Source organism: Diabrotica virgifera, chromosome 5 (genome assembly GCF_917563875.1).
Source record: "Diabrotica virgifera virgifera chromosome 5, PGI_DIABVI_V3a".
NCBI lineage: Eukaryota > Metazoa > Arthropoda > Insecta > Coleoptera > Chrysomelidae > Diabrotica > Diabrotica virgifera.
The window spans coordinates 6157552-6179653 of record NC_065447.1 but is presented as its reverse complement, the minus strand read 5'-3'; the positions used below and the strand labels follow the sequence as shown (position 1 = coordinate 6179653).

At 30.7% G+C, this 22102-nt stretch overlaps 2 protein-coding genes across 2 annotated transcripts; one reads left to right on the top strand and one right to left on the bottom strand.

Moving 5' to 3' along the window:
* The first annotated feature begins 1794 nt into the window (after positions 1 to 1794).
* LOC114341245 (protein TEX261) lies at positions 1795 to 12263 on the top strand. The gene is made up of 5 exons (XM_028292080.2): positions 1795 to 1996; positions 2052 to 2131; positions 8343 to 8564; positions 8621 to 8726; positions 12037 to 12263. The coding sequence occupies exons 1-5, from the start codon at positions 1927 to 1929 to the stop codon at positions 12150 to 12152; spliced, it is 594 nt and encodes a 197-aa protein (XP_028147881.1). The 5' UTR covers positions 1795 to 1926; the 3' UTR covers positions 12153 to 12263.
* Positions 7636 to 21941, bottom strand: LOC114341162 (zinc finger CCCH-type with G patch domain-containing protein). The gene is made up of 6 exons (XM_028291973.2): positions 21773 to 21941; positions 21354 to 21719; positions 17429 to 17890; positions 15933 to 16053; positions 12281 to 12766; positions 7636 to 7925 (listed from the first exon to the last, which is right to left on the bottom strand). The coding sequence occupies exons 1-5, from the start codon at positions 21806 to 21808 to the stop codon at positions 12300 to 12302; spliced, it is 1452 nt and encodes a 483-aa protein (XP_028147774.1). The 5' UTR covers positions 21809 to 21941; the 3' UTR covers positions 7636 to 7925; positions 12281 to 12299.
* Between the last annotated feature and the right edge of the window lie 161 nt (positions 21942 to 22102).

The following is a 22102-nucleotide window of genomic DNA, read 5'->3' as shown; positions in this document are numbered from 1 at the left end:
ATTCTTCCATGTTCAAATGCACGAATAACTACTAAACTAACGTTACCACATTGTAAAATGGTCATACAATACTGATTTACACAGCGTGCCCGGTGCCCGCGTCGTCTCTGAAGCCGTCATTCCTTCAAAATTTTCAGTCCCGAGCGATAGCGAGAATCATCATCTTTCGTTACCAGAACTAGAAGTGGTAACTGAGTATAATAACGTGCAACGGATTCAAATGTACATATTCACATGTAATCTCGCCAATATTTTCGTGCGTCTAGTTGGCTATTTACTGAATTAGGTAGGTACATACTACGTATTAAGAGGAAACAGTAGCGATCAACAGGTAGCGAAAACGCGTTCCAAAATTGCGGCTGTAATTTTGAACATTTTTTCGAGATATTTGGCACACGTATTCGTAATATAATAAAGAATGGCGGTACAGATCCCAATTTGAAAAATATATTAATATGTGGAAATTACTCTATAATTAAATACAATATAAAAAAGAGCCTGTACCGCCATTAAGAAGAACAAAAAAATACACTTTCTTCAAATAAACTTTTTTATCCGATGCCTAGATTTTGTGTCATTTTGGAACTACTAAAATTTTTTATTTCATTAGTAGTTCCAAAATGACACAAAATCTAGGCATCGGATAAAAAAGTTTATTTGAAGAATGTGTATTTTTTTGTTCTTCTTAATGGCGGTACAGGCTCGTTTTTTTAATATTGTATTTAATTACAGAGTAATTTCCACATATTAATATATTTTTCAAATTGGGCTCTGTACCGCCATTCTTCATTATATTACGAATACGTGTGCCAAATATCTCGAAAAAATATTAAAAATTACAGCCGCAATCTTGGAACGCGTTAATTTCAATTGACAATATGAATTATGTAAGAAAGTTGCAAGATTTCTCGATTTCTCCGCTATTCGCGCACGATCGTTTCTCGTATCCACTCCAAGTACTTGCACACCGCGAATAGACGCCGTAGGCTACGTACAGCGTGTATTGGAGACCACAGCATTACTGTATGCATCTCCAATAAGAGCCGAATTATTATTATTATCTAATTCAATTACAAAATGCTACAAAATTAACAAACGATACATTAAATTGTATGGTAATGTTTTTTAATTTTTATTTCTTAAGGGGGTAGGCGCAAAATCTTGGTCCAATGCTATTTAGATGCATTCATTTTTTCGAATTATGTGAAAACTAATAAATATTTTTGAAAAATTTAAACCCAGAATAACAGATTACATTATTGCGGAGGGTCGAAAGTCCCTTACAATAAACAAAAAAATTGTTTTGAATGAAATATTTTAAATTAAAAATCACACTAACTTTCTCTTTTTTTTTTCACCCCTGTGACTTATTAAAATATAGAAGTTTTCATTTCAGCGGCTTTCGGCCCTCGGTAATAATGTAATCTTTTATTCTGCGTTTAAATTTTTCAAAAATACTAATCCTTTTTCACATGATTTGAAAAACATTCGCATTTAAATTGCATTGGGCTAAGAATCTAGTCCTACTAATTATGCAACCGTTACTGCTTACTTTACCAATTGGTACTACCTAGTTTGGTCAACCTCCTGTAGATGGCAGAATTTAAAAACAAATACCATTGTGAACTGATGTTTAAAATTGAAAGACTGCAATATAATTCAAACTAATTATAATAGTAAATATTTTAATTTTAAGATAATTTCAGGATCTTCAATTTCAATAGTTTCAGGGATATTCAAATAGTTCCTGCGTGGATTATTATAAAAATGTGGCTAACTGCTAACTTCACAGTGATAAACGTCACTCGATCAAAAAGTAAACACTGTAGAAGAGATACTGCATCATAAATACTTATGATTTTAAAATCCACAAATAAATAATAATACTATGATAATATTCAAAAATGGTATAAAATTTGCATAAATATGTGGTTTCTAACGTTCATAACATATGTGGCGATAATAGTGCAGGTTATTTTTGTTACCATTTCTATAGGTTAGTAAGAGTAGTCATGGAATCTTTTCTTAAATAAAAATATAATATTTTTCAGCTGCTGGGTTGTATTATTTGGCAGAATTAGTAGAGGAATATACCACAGTAGCCAAGAAAATTATTTGGTGGCTAAACTCGGTAAGAAAATTAAAATTAATAGATTCCCTTATAAGGTTTTTTTAATGTGATGGGATAATACTTTTTTTTTAAGTTATTGTGATTTAAAAAATTGTGGTGAATACATACTAAATAATACTGTTGACAACTCCAATACACATCACCCTTTATTCTGTAAGTAAGGAATATATTTTTCAATTTATGAATTTTTTCGCACTGGCAATGACTTGCAGATTACATCACTTACTTATTCTTCTTCGGTCCATGCGGAGCATAGGGCGTCAACTATCTGTCTCCATTCTGTCCTATCCTTTGCACTGATCTTTATTTCTGCCTAGGTTTTCCCAATAGTATTAATTTCTTTCTCGACACTTCTTTTCCACGTTTTTACGGGTCTACCTGGTCTTCTCTTTTTATGTGGTGTGTATTCGAGGGCCTGCTTCGCTATGTTTGTGTCAGATCTCCTTAGTGTGTGCCCCATTCAACTCTATTTCCTTTTGCATATTATAGGTATAGGTTCCTGGTTAATCCTTGTCCATAACTCTTAGTTTGATATGCGATTTGGCCAGTAAATGTTAAGAATCTTCCTTAGGCATTTATTTATGAACACCTACATCTGTCTGATTTTCATTTACATTTTTTTGATGTGTTCCAAGTTTCTGCTCAGTATAGTAGCACAGTCTTCAAGTTGCTGTTGAATAATCATATCTTGGTTTTAATGTGTCAAATATTCATATCTAGATTATACACTCCTGGCCAAAAAAATGGGGACACCTTAAAAATAGGTCATTTTTGATGTCTCGGATCCCCTAAACCTATTGTCGGATTTTAGTGATTTTTTTTAATATGTTATAGCCTTATTTTCTAAGAATATGGATGTAGTAATAGTGTTGCTGAACAGGTAAATGTCAATATATAGCGGGTTTAACAATAATACTGTGTTTTTTCCTGAAAGTTTGTAACACCCTGTGGAATATTCTAGTATTTAAAAAATATTGAAATTAAAACTCAATTGTAGCCTTAACCTTTCTTAACATTCTGCTTTTTGACTCATTCTCTTATGTTGGTTAATGAAAAAGTTAGGTACTTTGACAACTAGCCATGTTCTTCATCAATAAAGGGTGTTTCTAAATAAGTGCAACAATCTTTAAGGGTTAATTCTGCATGAAAAAATAATGACAGTTTGCTTTATAAACATATGTCCGCAAATGTTTTGTTTCCGAGATACGGAATCTTGAATTTTTTCATACACACTGACGATTTATTTATTGCTCTAAAACCGGTTGAGATATGCAAATTAAATTAGGTGGGTTTTAAGAGGCAGTTATTGCGCATTTTTTGACATACAATTATGTATTTTATATTCACCATTGGCATGCAAACGGGTCATATTACCCTGTCATATTACCTGTATGCACGCCAATGGTGAATATAAAATTTTTAGTTGTAAAACCTACCAAATTTCATTTGCATATCTCAACCGGTTTTAGAGCAATAAATAAATCGTCAGTGTGTAAGAAAAAATTCAACATCCCGTATCTCGGAAACAAAACCTTTGGGGACATATGTTTATAAAGCAAACTGTCATTATTTTTTCATGCAGTATTATCCCTTGAAAGTTTATTGCACTTATTTAGAAACACCCTGTATTGATAAAGAACATGGCTAGTTGTCAAAGTACTTAACTTTTTCATTATCCAACATAAGTGAATGAGTCAAAAAGCAAAATGTTAAGAAAGGTTAAGGCTACAATTAAGTTTTAATTTCAATATTTTTTAAATGCTAGAATATTCCACAGGGTGTTACAAACTTTCAGGAAAAAACACAGTATTATTGTTTCACCCGGTATATAATGGCATTTACCTGTTCAGCAACACTATTACTACATCAATATTCTTAGAAAATAAGGCTATGACATATTAAAAAAATCACTAAAATCAGACAACAGGTTTAGGAGATTCGAGAAATCAAAAATGACCCATTTTTAAGGTGTCCCGATTTTTTTGATCAGGAGTGTATTAGGTACTGCAATTCTTTATTACAATTTAATACAATTCAACAATTTATAAAACTGGAAACACGGAATGCAAAATTCTAGTAATAACATTTTATAATCTGATTTAAAGTTAAAGCAAGATTTTATACAATTTACACAAATACAAGTGAAATTAGAAGAGAAGAATAAACTGGGAAGGATACATGATACAAAGGAAGAAAATTTTGTAATCGGGGAACAATGTTAAAGAAAAAACTCCTGGTAAAAATCAAATGGAAGATCTTTAGGTATAGAATTTCAAGAAAAGGAAGACAAAAGAGTAGATGAGTTATATTATAAAGAGAACAAAGTATTAGAAAAGACAGTCATCATCATCATCAGCTCTACTATAGTAGGTCTTTTAGTTTGTTTTAGTATCAGCATTTATTATTTAATTCTCATTAACACTCATAAGTTATCTTATACCTAGTCCTTAAATCATGCTCTGACCTGACCTGCCTTTTCTCACTCCATCTGGTCTTTGGCTATAAATGTGTTTTGACGGCTCCACCTTATTTATTTCCTCTAGGTGGCCTAGCCACTGCAGCCTATTTATTTTGATGGACCTACCACCTACCTAAGTTCACTATTGGGACTGTGCAAGGTCGGCAAAGCGACACCTTGTTTCTACGCTCAGCAACATTATTCACACTTAATTATATTGGCCAATTATATTAGTCCTGGTTACTGGATAATTGTCAAGGCCATAGTCCAAAAAAATAATAAGAAGAAAAAGTCAGATTCAGGTTATGTTATTAAAACGTAAACAATTGTATGTAGTAAATAAAATTAGTTATTAAAATGCAGTACTGCAAGCAAAATACAATTAAATAAATTTACCTTTATAAAATAATTGCGTATCATATCAATATTGTGTAGCAATATATAATTTTTCTTCAATGACAGCAGGTATAAAATATATGTCAATTTGACAATTTCAATTGACAATATGAATTATTTAAGAAAGTTTCAATATTTCTCGTATCCCCTCCAAGTACTTGCACACCTCGAATAAAGGCAGTAAAGCTCAATGTTATAGTGCCTAAGCCATAATCCATTTTTCTGAATGCCTATATAAAACCTAGTCTATTAATTTAAAATTATTAGAGTTGGATAAAGGTTACGAGCCGAAGGTGAGTGAAATTATGTTAAAGTGTCACGAGGGCAAAAATTCTATAGTAATTTTAGAGATTGAGTGCAATGTGTTGCGATTATTTCATGAATAAAACTGTTCAAAACCAAAATTTTATTGTAATTTATTTATGTAAGTACAAATTAGTACAATTAAACACACAGGTGTTATAGATATTTGACGGTTAAAAATCATCACTTTTATAATTTTTAAAACATTAATTGTCATTAATTTACGACGGGAAATTATCAGTTTAATTTTGATTTCTGTAGCTTTCTATTGGTCAGAATCTCCTATGAATGAAATAATCAGTCATATATTTTTTCTCCCAATTCTGTAACCTCTTTTCTTTGGATTCCTCACTTCAACTACTATATAGTTGGTATATTTACTCCCAAATTCAATGAAAGTTGAAATAATAATGTTCTGTAGCTATTTTCTTGTGGCATATTCATGCAATTTACTACTTTTGTTGGAAATAAGCCACAATTTTGCTTTAAAATTAAATTTATTTGACATTTAATTTTTGAAGTTATACTTCTTTAGGCGCGATTGAGATTGAGGGTGAATTTATATTGATCTGCGCGCATGCGCACACTGACAGTATGGTATTAGTCGTTATACGGGCTCTGATTGGGTGTTGAAATGATCTGTCAATAATCAATAATTGTTCAATATGAAGGTAAACAAATCTATAATATATTAGTTTTATTGTTGTGAGAACAGAAACAAAAAAGTTTATAATTGTAGTGACATTTAAATAGTTTTTAAAAGCAACAGGTACGTAATAATTGTAAATGTATCATAGGTACCTACCTATTTGAACCTACCAAAATACATAGTATGTAATACTTTTATTTACATAATTTGATTACCATCAAAATTTCTATCAATGTTCACCTAATATATTGTTTTCTTACTCTATGTTTTGTTGTATTTTGTCAAATCTAAATCATTTCAATTCAAAATCAAAATAATTTGATTTAATTCAAAAATGTTAAAAGTTTAATCCGTTTAGTTAGTCGATATTCGCACATAATGACACATTGTCTCCGTGGCGAAGCGTTTAAGGCGAATGAACCCCAATACCAACCGTTCAAACTCCAATAGAAACTTTTATTTTTTTATACATTTTATGATTGTAAGTATATTTATTATATAATTTTATTTTCAGAAAATACGTATATATTTAGTTATAAAATTTTCCGACAATTAATGTTCAGAAATCATTTGTGGCATTTTTAATGTGTTTTATTCTTTTAATATTTTAATTTTTGGCACTGTTTTAATAAAAATGTTTGAGAAGTAGTAAGTATAAATTAGTTTAATATTTAAATAAAATATAAATAAAAAGTATATTAATTTTGTTTAAATCATATAATAGAAGTATAACTTCTTACGTGCGTACAAAGTACACACACACATTCTTTTTTTACTTTGGAAACATTCTCAAAATAACTTTTTTTATTTCTGTATTTTCAGAACGATTTCCAAAGTGGAAATCGACACATCGACAAGTACTTGTTACTTTGATCACTCTGATTACTTCGTATCAATCATATCAGAGCTAGTAACGACTATTGTATCTACTTTGATTACTCTGATTACTTCGTTACTTCATACCAATTGTATTAGAGCGAGTAACAAATATTGTATCTACTTTGATTACTCTGATTACTTCGTACCAACCATATCAGAGCGAGTAACAACTATTATATCTACTTTGATTACTCTGATTACTTCGTACCAATCGTAACAGAGCGAGTAATGACTATTGTATCTACTTTGATTACTCTGATTACTTCGTGAAGGTCGTTATTATATCAGAATACCTATACAAAATATCTACTTATACGATTCTCGATATGATTACCAGTACTCATATGCAAAAGTAACAAAAGTAATCAAATCATTTTTATCCCTTAAACAGCTCAGTGACAGCACGATTCTCAATATGATTACCGGTACTCAAATGCAAAAGCAACAAAAGTAATCATAGTAATCAAAGTAACGAATACTGTAAATGATTACTTAATACAAAAGTAACGATTTGTAACGAATACTCGAAAGTAACTATAAGCAACATCACTACTTTGAAAGTCAAATTGTGGCTTGTTCCCAGCAAAAATAGTAAATTAAAATAATAACATGTAGACATGAGAAATAAGACACAGTTTGTTTCTAAAAACTTACTGTATTAAAAATTATAACAATTTTCTAATTACATCTATACATTTAAATAAAACAAAAACCTGCAGTTTTCAAATACTTTCTAATACAAAAAAACTATTTATCACTAGTCTTAACCTTTTTTAACAACTGTAGTCCTTTCGGTTTTAATTTTCTATCCAATATTGCTTTTTTCTTATTCTCAGCCTCTGCTAGCATTTTATTGTGCCTATCTACAGCAAAATCTATTTCTTTTGTAAGATTTATGATATCCATCTTTACTTGATGTTGTTCTAAGATCCTCTGTCTTTGGCCCTGTCCGTAAGGTGTAATTCTACCATCTAGGAAAGTGTAATCTGGTGAATCAGTTAAAACACCACTTTTAGTAGGATTCATTGGTAAGCCTCGTTCCTTTCTCCATTTTTGTATTAGATTTACTGTATTGGATGTGGTGAAGTTCCTTTTTGGTAGTAAAAGATCTGAAACAGGAAGGAGATTTGTATTATGGGCATTGTTACTTAATTCAAAGAATTCAAAACGATTTTTCTGCTAAAAAACATAATACACATGCTTTGTACGTACTCGGGCATAGAGCAGGCCTAATTGCCTGCATTGTTAATTAGAATATTTGGAAAAACTTCCAAAAATCTATAAAATAGTGTGTATATTATTTTTATTGAGGTTAAATTCCTGAACTCAATCTTCTTTTTTCGTAATGACAATTGACATGATTTTTTGTATTGACATGTCCAATGTTGCAACATATTTTTGATGATCAATGATGCCAGTATTATCTTTTTGGAAATTTGGGGAAAACAAGGATTTTTTTTTAAATATTAGGAATTAGGAATATATTTTTTTACGTTTCATATTTTCATTTATATTTTCTTTTCCAGATTACTTTAGGATTATATACTCTGTTATGGATATTTGAAAGTTTTCCAACATCCCTTGTGGTCTGCGGACTACTTGCTCAGCTAAACCATTTTGTGATATTAAGAAATTTTCCGTATGTAGTATTCCTATCCCTGGAATTTATCGTTACAGTTCTATTTATTATTCTTAATCACTATTTGGCGTTCAGCTATTTCGCTACAGTATACCATACGTTTTCAGAGGTAAGAAAATGAAAAACAAAATCCTTTTGATGAAAATGTTTGAACTTTTTTTTTAGGTACTAGCATATTTCACATTGTTTTTGTGGTTAGTACCGTTTGCTTTGTTTGTATCGCTATCAGCTAATGACAATGTGTTACCTACAAGTATATCAGAAGGAACAGGTAAATATATATAGTTTGTTTCAGTATTCTTGACAAAAAATAAACACATACTTTTTGTTCGTTGGGTACCATCGCATATAAACACAGTGTGTGAGACTGTGAGACACTTGTGTCATTAATATGTGCAGTTTTTTACGTCAGCACAGCAGAGGGAGACACAATAAAATAGGAGGGAGTCCGGAACATAGATATAATAATACGTAGATTAGGCAAGGTTCGAAAAATAGCGCAACGCGGAGCAGTTCGGGTCGGTGGTCTATCTATCTCTCTCTACCGGCGCTTAGCTTTCTCTCTCTAGCATATGATTGCCGCTGTCTGTGTCGTTCCATTACTCCCACCTCTTGGTAGATACGCTCACACTCGTCCGACAGACAAAGATAGCTAGACCACTGTTCTTGATATTGGCGTTACACCTCGATGCATTGAGCGATCTATAACTAGCCTGATCTATTGTTAATATATCTATGGGCCGGAAACATTAGAGGGAGACATCAGAAAATAGGAGGGAGTAAAGGAAAAATTAGAGGAGAAGACACGATAAAATAGGAGGAGTCAGAAGTTACAAGGAGTAAAGAAAAATTAGGGGGGGAAAAATGACTTAGAGGAAAATACGATAAAATAGGAGGCTGTCAGGAAAAAATTACAGGAAACAGAAAAAATGAGTGGAATAACTGTAGATGGCAATAGGGCTTTTCATTCACAGTCATTTGTTTCGAGCTTCTGTCATGTTCATGTGTCACATAATATTACTATATCTACATTATTGGTATAAATGGTATATACCAATGATACAAACCAAAGACGTATGGCGTAGATATAGTAATATTATGTGACACATGACAGAAGCTCGAAACAAATGAGAATCGTTGAAAAGCCCTATTGATTGGATCCCCATTACCATGGCGACAGGCAAAATTACTAGTTCTAACGCCCGGTTTCATAATCAACTTATAACATTATAACATTAAGTAAAGTTCACTTTAAAGTTGACATTTACCCATATGAATTGCATTGATAAAGGTACCAACTTAAAATTTAAAGTCCACTTTAACTGATTATGAAACCGAGCGTTAATATTAATGAATAAACTCACCGGTGAAATTAACCTCCCAACTTAAAATGAGTCATTTTTGATCTCTCTAAATTTCCTAAACCTATGGTCCGATTTAAGTGATTTTCAACGAAAACTTTTCGTTTATAAATTCGTAAAGTCTGTGTGTTATTGCGTTGCCGCTCCTGCAATACTTAGAGCAGATTTATCGATGGATACTTATGTAGTTTTGTCTTCTGAATCCAAATCTGAATAGAGATAATCGATCTCAAAGTCTAAAATATGACATCACAATCCGTTTATTTTCTGCCGACACACTAAACGTCAGCTGAAATCGTTGCTAGTAAGTAGACTAGTTTTTTAATCTGAATTTGTTAAGCAAAGCATAGGTTATTTACATTATTTGAGTTTGACACTTCGTGAATGTCAAACTAAATTTTAAATAAAGTGTTAATAAAATATCAATGACATTTGATAGTGAATTTAATTATTATATAAAATAAATACGATGTTCAAAAATACAATTTGAGTATATTTTGAAAGCAATAATTTATTAACAATTGTAAAAAGGTTTATACGAGTATACGGCCTCCCCTTTAATGGGAGTAATGATAAATGGACTGTTCCATTTGTTATGAAATGAGAATTGTTAGTAGGTATAGTCGGTTCGCTAAACTCAGACAAAACTGGCTAGTGATTTTAGTAGGTAATTTTTTTGCCAATTTTGCCAAAATTACTAATTATTTAGTAATTATTTTTTTTGCCAATTTGGTAAAATTACTCACTAAAATCACTAGCCAGTTGTGTCTGAGTTTAGCGAACCGACTACATATATGAAATGTTGTTTGGAATAAAAAATTATGGTCTGGGACGTGCAATTACATCCTTCTAATGGAAAAAATATTTGAAGATTTTCATTTATAACTCTTTTATTTTTAATTTGACGAAGAAAAGTTATTCTTCATAAAAAGCTCTTCATGATCTAAGATTTATGATGCAACCATCATATATCAAATTTTATTAATTTTATACGAGGTATATAAAAAATATGAATTTCGATCAAGAGTAAAGTACCTTTATAGTTCACAACATTTAAATTAGAATGATATAATTGCACATTAAAACATAATTTTTAACTCTAAACAACTTTTCATAATAGCAATTTTCCATATTATGAACTAAAATACGTAAATAAACAAAGTTTTCGTTATGATAATGCTCGCATTTTCAGCTTGTTTAATATGTTATATATAGCATTATTCTTTAACAATACCGCTGTAATAATATTGTAGCTAAACAGGTAAATTTTCTTTGTATACCGGGTGTACGAATTTTTTTCTCAAATTTCGCATCGCCCTGTGATATATTCTAGCGTTTATAAAATACTGAAATTAAAACCCAACTATAGCCTCATGTTTTCTCATTATTCTGTTTTTTATTCATTCGCTTATGTTGGACCATACTTTAAAAACGTTTCATGTTTTTGATCAATATAGTGTTTGTAAATAAGTATGGTAAACTTTAAGGGGTAATTCTGCATGAATAAATAATGAGTTTGCTTTATAAACGTATGTCCGTAAATGCTTCGTTTCCAAGATAGGGGGTGTCGAAATTTTTCTTACAAACTAACGATTTATTTATTGCTCTAAAACCGGTTGAGATATGCAAATAAAATTTGTAGGGTTTTAAGACGTAGTTATTGCGCATTTTTTGGCATACAATTAAGAATTTTATCATCAGCATTGGCGCGCATACGGGTCATATTACTTGTATGCGCGCCAATGGTGAATATTATTATCATTATTTTTTCAAACACACCCCTTAAAGTTTTCCATACTTATTTAAAAACACTCTGTATCGATGAAAAAAAAAAGGCTAGTTGTTACGGCACCTAACTTTTTTATTATCCAACATAAGCGAATGAATCAAAAACAGAATGTTAAGAAAATATGAGGCTATAGTTAGGTTTTACTTTCAGTATTTTATAAATGCTAGAATATTTCACAGGGTGACGCGAACTTTGAGAAAAAAAAAACAGTTTGATTGCTACAACCGGTATACAATGACAATTTGCCTGTCTAGCAACAATATTATTACAGCAATATTGTTGAAGAGTAAGGCTATATGTTAAAAAAATCACTTTTAAATCGGACAACAGGTTTAGGAAATTTGGAACATTAAAAATGACTAATTTTTAAGGTGGTGCGTATTTATGAACGCTTTTGCATATTAATTTTTATTATAATTCATTTTTTTTAGATACGGACGTTGTATCGAATTACTTCTCCAAAAGAAAAAAGAAGTTTGGTTTGCTAACAGCATTCAACTACGCGAAAGACTCAATTCTGCCATTAAGAACAAAGAAAGGCTTTTAAAAGACAAAAAATGTTCATAGTTATAAATAATAATTTATTACATTTTAATGTATACTCTTTAACTTATAAAAAACGGATTTGTTTTCTGTTGTAATAAACTCTTAAAAACCATTTTTATGTATACTTACTCAAATCCCCCTCTAAAATTTAAAATACTGTCAGTTTCTTCTTGTTTTCTCTTAAACCCTGTTCGTTTTTAATCATTTGTGCCTGTTTTTGTAAATTCGTAAGTTCTGTCTGTAACCGAGTGATTTTTTCTCTTATTTTCTTGTTTATATCAGATGTTTGGTCCGTATGTCGTGCTAAAGAGCTTTGTAATTGGTCCAGTTCTCTTTCAGCTCTTCGTATATCCTCCTGTATAGTCATACTCTTAATATTTAAGTCTCTAGATGATTCTTTCTTTATGTCTTGTCTGGTTTCTAATCTGTTGTTCTGGCTACTGGTTGCCTGAACGGTTTTGTTGATAAATGTGAAAAGGTCTTCTTTTTTCTGATCTCTCTCGTATGCTTTTCTGCTTTGATTTTCTTGTTTTCGTTGGATACGTTTCATTTTTCGTTCGACGCTGAAGAGATCTTTATCTCCACCTGATCGTTCCCTGAGGTTCATGCAATAATCTGAAAAGGAAAAAATATAAAGTTGTAAATGGGATGGAACAAAAATAGATACTATTAGTCCAGAGAAATAAGGTTTTTGTCGGGACACTTGAACAGCCAGGTTGGAATTTAATTGAGACTTTCATACTGCAAGAAAAGCACAATGCACAAAAAATTTCAAGACGATTAGTCAATTAGTTTAAATTTTATTCAATTTGTTTATCCCAGAGAGCTTTTTTTGCAGTGCTATTGTTCAGAAAATAATAATAATACAGCAATTCTGTGGAAACTACATGAAAAAAGAATACTTAGTTTTTCAAAGAATTTTAAAAAAATCAAAAGTCATTTTGATCATTCCGAAAACCTTTTACTAAAGTGCAGTCATTTTTGGCTTAAAATCAATTTGAATAGATTTGTTAATATTGACTGTAGAGTAAATCTACTTTGGGATTTCAAAAGCTGGTATTTTACACGAATTTAAAAAAAAAACTTTTCGGCTAGGTTAAATGCGGTGAAAGTTAGCCACTTTTATTATTTAATTCACAGTTACTTCTATACATAAAATTCTCCTGTAACAGTATTTGTTATCATACTCCTCCGAAACGGCTAGACCAATTTTTATGCAATTTTACACGTATATCCTGTAGGACTGAGAATAGGTTTTTCATACCCATAAATTATAAGGCCCCTGACATTTTTTATTTTTTGGAAAAATTGTCTACCTTAATTTTATATGGTGTAGAATTAAAAAATACATACAACCCTTAATTTTCACTCTTCTATCACCAACCCCCATTTTTTAATAGCGATCTACAGTCCGTCTAATTTACTTACCGTTGCATGTCACTATCTACCACATACCTATATCGACATAGTTGCCAAAGTATAAAAAAAATCCTGAATCCATTTTGCATCAAATAGATCACATAATTATTGTAAACACGGATTATACAACAGAACAAATTAATATTCAATGTAAATAAATAAAAACTTTAGAAATAGAAAACAAGAATTACGTTATAATCTTACGTTAAAGTAAATAATAAAAACAGTAAATATAATAAAACTAATAATTACAGTAAAGAATATAAACAAATATGAAGTGTCATCACCGCAACTGTCAAATAAATGTTACCAATTTATTCTAAAATGTCACCTTCGTTCTATTACAGTTACAGTGGGTTCCGAGCAAATGTGTTTCATAAAAACGTTTTGTAATCCATTTATACAAATTAAATAAAACATATTATTGTGTATTTCTTTAGGTTAACATTAATAGAAATTTTCAAATATTATTTCTACGCGTATATAATAAAATATGTCTAGTTGCTGTAATTCCAGTGTACTAGGCAAAATGATTCTAAAAAGAACACACCTACCGCCTAAATTTATAACAGGCTATTACGCGGATGACGGTAAGTAAATTAGACGAAGTATATATTTACATCTATAAAATTTTCCTGTCACAGTGTTAGTTGGCATACTCCTCTGAGACCGCTTGACCGATTTTTATGAAATTATATATGAATATTTGGTAGGTCTTAGAATCGGTCGTAATCTATTTTTCATATCCCTGAGTGATAATGAGGGTTCATTTGGTGACATTTTGTAATGTTAGGTGGGGATATGTGTACATAACGTACTCTACAAGACTACGAGTACATACAAATTGAAAAACTTATGATCAAAATCCATCAACAAGCTCCGGAGATATTAATCGCAGCATATGTTTGAAGAATCAATTTCAATTTTTGAGTGCACGGATTTTAATAATTCCCCTCCACCGACCACGGATCGATTTCGTTAGAACGTAATTTTTAAAGCTTTATTAACCACTTTTTTAAGTTAAAAGTTTCCTCAAACTTTTACACATAAACTATATACCTTGAGCTTCAAAATGGCGCTAGTTAGGTTGCTTAATTGTTAAAAACAAAGTAGCTGTGAATTAAATAAAAAAAAAGTAGCTAACTTTTACCGTAATTAACTTAGGCAAAAAGTTTTTTTTTGAAAATTCGTGTAAAAATACCAGCTTTACAAATCCCAAAGTAGTTTTAATCTAGAGTCAATATTAACAAAGTTATTTAAATTATTTATAAGCCAAAAATGACTCTACTTTAGTAAAATGTTTTCGGAATGATAAAAATGACTTTACTGATTTTTCTATTCTTCTTTCACGTGTATTCCACAAAACTGCTATATCATTCTTATTTTCTGAACAATAACATTGCAAAAAAGCTCTTTGGGATAAACAAATTGAATAAAATTTAAACTAATTGACGAATCGTCTTAAACTTTTTTGTGCATGATATGTACTGGTTATCTCAACGTTTCATGCAATATCAAAGTCTTAAGTTCATTTTCGCAAAAGTTATAGCAAATTTTTTTATTTTCGAAATTTTAGTTTTATTTTGAAATTTCCGAAGCAACAAATGATCTTAAAATTCAAAAACTGCCATTTTGAACCTTTGCTCATCTACTAAAAGAAGGATACTATAAATAAGATATTTAATTACCCTATTTTTACCTGTGGCGATTTAAACGAAAAAAGCCATTTTTGACACTTATTTCTTAATAACTAAAATTCTCGTCCGAACTGTGACGGGCATTTTTGTATTTATAATGCATTAGGTATATAGTACCCAAAAAAAAACCTATTTGCAACTTGGCTGCTCAAGTCCTCAAGTGTCCCGAACATGGTATAATTTTGTCTTATTTCCCTGGCGTATATGAGAACCTTCCCAGAAGACTGGTTTGGATCTACTTTTTACATGAAAATAAAGCGAATAGATACTTATAGTTTAGGCTGATCAGGCTGACGGGACAGATTCTTAACATCCTATTCAGATTATACAATAAATATGAAAAAAACATCAGGAAAAATAAATTTGGATTTGGTATGGAGCTTGGTATGAGAGAAGCACTATTTGGCCTTCAGATACTATACAAAAGTGCCGAGATCAACACAAAAACCTGTTTGTCTGATCCACAGTTTGGCGAGGTAGTAATAAGGGACGTTTTCCAAGAAAATGGACCAGCAATAATTTATGGTGCAGATAAAAACTAGATGAAATGTGCAAAAGATAGAGAGACATGAAAGCATTCAAAGGAGGCATATATCCAACAGTGGGCAAATTTATTTGAAGATTGATGACGATGAATTGCTGTTCTATTACAATAATATACTTACCTATAGATTTTCCTGCTGGAAATATAACAGCATTAACAGGATTGATTATACCTTCTGCACGTTTTCCTAAACCAGTTCCTACGATGTATCCCATTTTCATCATTAGTTTTGACCCCATGCCCTGCAAAACAAAAACTGTAGAGAAAAATACAGCCACTCTGCACACTCCACAACCATCAGCCTAGCTGCTGAACTTGAAAAATATTAATGAAGGTAAGTAGAATAAAGGTAGTTATGATAAAATTGTTAAATATACAGGGTGTCCCGAAAAGATTGGTCATAAATTATACCGCACATTCTGGGGTCAAAAATAGTTCGATTGCACCTAACTTACCTTAGTACAAATATGCACAGAAAAAAAGTTACAGCCCTTTGAAGTTACAAAATGAAAATCGATTTTTTTCAATATATTGAGAACTATTAGAGATTTTTTAATGAAAATGGACATTGTATCATTATTATGGCAGGAACATCTTAAAACAAAATTATAATGAAATTTGTCCACCCCATAAAAATTGTATGGGGGTTTTGTTCCTTTAAACCCCCTCCCCCCCCCCCCCAAACTTTTGTATATGTTCCAATTAATTCATTATTGTGGTACCATTAGTTAAACACTACGTTTTTAAAACTTTTTTGCCTCTTAGTATTTTTTCGATACGGCCAGTTTTTATCAAGATGCGGCTTCTTTTTTAATATATTTACATAAAAATTTTATGGGAGTTTTGTTCCTTTAAACCCCCCCCCCCAATGTATGTGTACGTTCCAATTAAACTATTATTGTGGTACGATTAGTTAAACACAATGTTTCTAAAACTTTTTTGCCTCTTAGTCTGTTTTTGATAAGTCACCTTTTATCGAGATGTGGTTTATTTTACAAAATACACATAAAAATGTAAAATTATAAATACATTTTCAGATTATTAACAGGTGTCTATAATCGTACTTAACCATAATACAAATATGTGGTGGATTCGAAAAATATTCAAAAAATCTCGATAAACACTGGCTTATCGAAAAAGTACTAAGAGGCAAAAAAGTTTTAAAAACATTGTGTTTAACTAATGGCGCCACAATAATAATTTAATTGGAACGTACACAAAAGTTTGGGGGGTTTAAGGGAACAAAACCCCCATAAAATTTTTATGGGGTGCACAAATTTCACTTTAATTTTTTTTTTAAGATGTTGCTACTATAAGAATGGCATATGTCCATTTTCAATAAAAAATCTCTAAGAGTTTTCGATATGTGAAAAAAAAATTGATTTTCAGTTTGTAACTTAAGGGCTGTAACTTTTTTGTGTGCACTATTGTATATAGGTAAGTGCGGTTCAATCAACATATTTTTAACCCCAGAATCTGTGGTATAATTCATGACCAATCTTTTCGGGACACCCTGTATAATTAGACCATTACCTACTAGAAGCTGAGATGTCTCACGGAAATAGCATAAGAACATGTGATTTTTTATTAGTAACTGAATAGTTTAATATGACTTACCTTTGTGTGTTTTTCCCAATCACCCATTCGCTGATCCATTGGTTTGACAGTCAGGCTCATATTGATAATATCTTCCTGAATACTTTCATCTTCTAAATTTTCAGTATCATCTTCATCATTATCATCATCACTACTTCCATTACAGTTATCCAACGGACAAATATGTTCTAAAACCACTTCTTGTTCCTTTCGATTACTGTCAAATTGGACTAAACATTTATCTCCATGTATACTCTTAATACGGGCTCTATACCATAAGTTGTTATTTCGTTTTGCCAATACTGAATTACCTACTTCCAGCTGGTCAAAATTTGGTTCTACATAGTCTTGAAGACTTGAATAGGGTACTATTTCTCCGTGAGAAAATTTACATTGCTCCTCTGAGAATTTACAATCTGAGTTGTAATAGAAAGGACATGGTAGCATTTCTTGGTGGGTGGGGTTTATAAAAAGGACCCTTACCTAGAAAGTAAAATGGTTTTACTAAACAATTTCAGAAAAAAAAAATCATTGATGCATAAACAAGCAGCTACACAAGAAGATATACATTTCTCCAAGATATTAATGCACCACCTTAAAAATGGGTAATTTTTGATGTCTCGAATTTCCTAAACCTATTGTCAGATTTAAGTGATTTTTTAATATGTTATAGCCTTATTCTTTAACAATCACTGTAATAATATTGTTACTAAACAGGTAAATTTTCATTGTATACCGGGTAGAACAATCAAAATGTTTTTTTCTCAAAGTTAAAACCCAACTATAGCCTCAGGTTTTCTTACCATTCTGTTTTTTTTATTCATTCGCTCATGTTGGATAACAAAAAAGTTAGGTACTTTAACAACTAGCCATGTTCTTCATCAGTACAGGGTGTTTCTAAATAAGTGTGAAAAACTTTAAGGAGTAATTCTGCATGAAAACATATTGACAGTTTGCTTTTTAAATGTATGTCCGCAATTGCTATGTTTCCGAGATACGGGGTGTTGAAATAATTTCTTACAAACTGACGATTTATTTATTGCTCTAAAACCGGTTGAGATATGCAAATGAAATTTGGTGGGTTTTAAGAGAATTTAGTTAGGAATTTAATATTCACCATTGACGCGCATACAGGTAATATGACTCTTATGTGCGCCAATGGTCAACAAAAATTGTTTAATTGTATGTCAAAAATGCGCAATAACTACGTCTTAAAACCCACCAAATTTCATTTGAATATCTCAACCGGTTTTAGAGCAATAAATAAATCATCAGTTTGTAATAAATATTTCAACACCCCATATCTTGGAAAATGAAACATTTGCCAACATACGTTTATAAAGCAAACTGTCATTATTTTTCATGCAGAATTACCCCTTAAAGTTTGCAAAACTTATTTAAAAACACCCTGCATTGACAAAAAACAAGGCTAGTTGTTAAAGGACCTAACTTTTTTATTATCCATCATAAGTGAATGAATCAGAAAACAGAATGATAAGAAAACATGAGGCTATTGTTGAGTTTTAATTTCAGTATTTGATATATGCTAGAATATTCCACAGGGTGACGCGAATTTGAGAAAAAATCAGTTTGATTGGTACACCCCGTATACAATGACAATTTACCTGTCTGGCAACAATATTATTCCAGCAACATTGTTAACGAATAAGGCTATAACATGTTAAAAAAAATCACTTAACTCAAACAGCAGGCTTAGGTAATTTGAGACATTAAAAATGATCAATTTTTAAGGAGGTGCGTTCATTTCTTGGAGTAGTGTATAAGATATTCAGTGCCACATTGGTAGAATAAAGACACACAAAAAAGGATAGAGTGGTCAAGTGCAAAGGTAACCACATAAATGAATAAATCCCTTACATGCTTAGCAAAACTAGGAGAGCATATGCAGAGCAAAGCATACAAAATGGCCACTATGATCATGAGGTCGGAGAGCCCATATAGTCAGTATGTGTACAGAGTAAAAAAGAGGATATAAGGTACCATTCCCAAGAAAATTAAAACAACCAGTTTCCCAGAAAATTAATCGTATTGTAAACATTTAAAACAAGGTTGCCCAAGACAAAGATCTTTATCCTAAAAATGCAAAGAAAAAGAGTTCAATTGACTCTTCAGTAGAAATTCTAAATTATGAAATACCTGTAAGTCTAATAGTTTAGGTCTTATATCAAAGTCCAAAAACAATTGATAATGCATATACATAGAGTGGTGTTATAGAAGAACGGATACACTAATGTAGGCTAAATGTTGAGAAAATGACAACATCTAAGAAAATAACTTTATAATACAGTACCTCTATAGTTTAAAAGTACTATATAAATCGAGGGGTTCGAGCAAAAACCCGATAACTAACAAAACCATTGTTTAGAGATAATCACGATTAAAGATTTTAGGAAATTTGAAGAAAATTTAAAATCATCACAGGAAGTTTTATCAAACATTTTTTGTTATACCCAAATAGTAGAGAATTTAATATTTAGTTAGAATAATTTATTTTAATTTTAATTTATAAAAACGTATTTACAAAAAAAATAAAACGTGATATTTATTAGAATCCTCCTTGAATGAATATAACATTTGATTTTATTGGTTTTTATTTCTAATTTTTTTAATTATAAAATAAAATTTAACTGTATATTATCCCAACAAAACAAATAATCTACTTTCTTTTTAGAAAATTAAAAGGTAAAATGTCTTCTTCTTCCATCGTTACATCTGGAATTCAATCAATGATATTAATACCCGTTTTTAAATTTGTTATCCAAGCATGCACCTCTTCTAGAAAAATATTTTCTTTGCACATCTTTAGCAAATCCGTTTTCTTTGCTTCACTTATTGGAAGGGTACTTTTATATAACTTTGGTATACTGCCTGGAGTTCGTAAGTATATGGCTGCTTTTTGGGATGAAACTTGTTTTGGCCATTTAGGGAGTAGAGTAGGAGTTTGTTTTTAATTTAAAACAATATCTTCTGATATTTTTATTAACTGGTTACCGCTTTCCGCGATTGTCTTCTTTAGAATATCATCCAGTAGAATCACTGTTATCTACAAAATTCATTATATCATCTAAGAATATACACAGCGTTTTTGTAAAAAACTTTTGGCACACTGGAATTCATTTAGGGTAAGCTAGTGAAAAGCAACATTTCTTACTAAATGTTCATTCCTTTCTTTGAGAAGTTTTAAGAACAAGTCTAGTGTTAATTAGTTTGACAGTTATATTGTACAAAATAACAATTTTTCTAGACTAGACTACTACTGCTGGACTCCAGAGTTTGTTTCTATAGATTTAAGACAACTTTTCAGTACACTTACATTTAAATTTACTACGCTGTGGTACCTTGGAAGCTCTGACTTTGTTTTTCATTATAAATATGGGCCCCATTCTAACCGTTTTTTTTTTTTTTCGTAATACATATTTAATTTCCAATTTACGCCATCTTTTATTGGGTTTTCGCAGGAAGAAAGTGTGCTGAAATTTAATAAACTATCATAGTTTAAAATTATTTATTGGATTTTCGCATGAATATATTTTTCATCTCCGATAAAATTAATTATCAGTTTTTAACTCTAGAAATATTTCTAATAAAATTAGTAACTGTACACAGGAAAAAGAAAAAAAATGATTCTACCGGAATCTCATATAAATATGTTTAAAACAAAGTATTTTATTAGTAAAATTATTTATCGGTTTGCTGTTATTTAAAAATAGGAGTTAACGGTTTTTACCATGTTTGGTTTTTATTAGTTATTGTGCTTAAAAATGTTAATATCAAATAATAACATTTATCAGTGGTAGGAGACGTGTTTTTAACACAGCAGAACTAAAAATACTGGATTTCATAATTTTAGTATTATCAAGTTTTCGCTTGAACCCCTCGAAATTATTCTGAAGTAAAAGTGTTACATGAAAGTTAAGTAAAATACCTTAAGTTCTTCGTTTTCGTTAGAAACCACTGAACAAATCATAGCATTATGGTAAGTAACATTGCCCCAATGATGGTGATGTGGAGCTCTACATTTCTTTCCTTCGATCTCTTCTAAATTAATTTCCTTATTACATTCGCTTGAGTCCTTAATATTTTTAGTCTCCACTGCCCCTTCTTTTTCCATTTCCTCCATAAACGCTGCGAATTCATCATCAATGCTGTTGGTACCACCAGCCTTTAATTTTTCACTGCTATCCTCCCTAGTCAGTTCTAACAATTCTTCAATGCTGGCTTTTAACGTCAGTAGTTCTTGCTTTTCTGGTCCTTCTGAGCAAGAACATAATGCGTTATTTATCTGAACCAACTAAAAAGATAAATAATGTAAATGATATGATTAACCCAAAGGAACAAACAAACCTGTTGTTGATATAAATTTAATTCCTCAGGATCCATATCTATATGTGAAAATTATAAACACATATCTATTGATTTAAAACCATTTGAAATATTTTTAATAATTTAAGTATGTTTATTCTCATCATGTTTTCATCTCAAATTTGTCAAAATTTTTGGTTCGGCCTCTTACTAATAGGATAAATTGTCAAAATTCTCTTTTACATATTGATCTACATTTTACATAGGTATATAGATATTTAATTAGGTGTGATCTATAACAGATCTATAACATAATACAAATTTAATACCGTTTTTAAATAAAGGTGATTTTTAAATAATATATAAGATGTG

Excerpts from the sequence above, each read along its gene's own strand:
- LOC114341245 (XM_028292080.2), top strand. The coding sequence starts at position 1,927 with ATGTGGTTTCTAACGTTCATAACATATGTGGCGATAATAGTGCAGGTT. Across the intron at positions 1,997-2,051 it reads TTTTGTTACCATTTCTATAG|CTGCTGGGTTGTATTATTTG; the intron begins GTTAGTAAGAGT and ends AATATTTTTCAG. Across the intron at positions 2,132-8,342 it reads TTATTTGGTGGCTAAACTCG|ATTACTTTAGGATTATATAC; the intron begins GTAAGAAAATTA and ends TTTCTTTTCCAG.
- LOC114341162 (XM_028291973.2), bottom strand. The coding sequence starts at position 21,808 with ATGGATCCTGAGGAATTAAATTTATATCAACAACAG. Across the intron at positions 21,720-21,772 it reads TAAATTTATATCAACAACAG|TTGGTTCAGATAAATAACGC; the intron begins GTTTGTTTGTTC and ends TTATCTTTTTAG. Across the intron at positions 16,054-17,428 it reads ATTGGGAAAAACACACAAAG|GGCATGGGGTCAAAACTAAT; the intron begins GTAAGTCATATT and ends TTTGTTTTGCAG.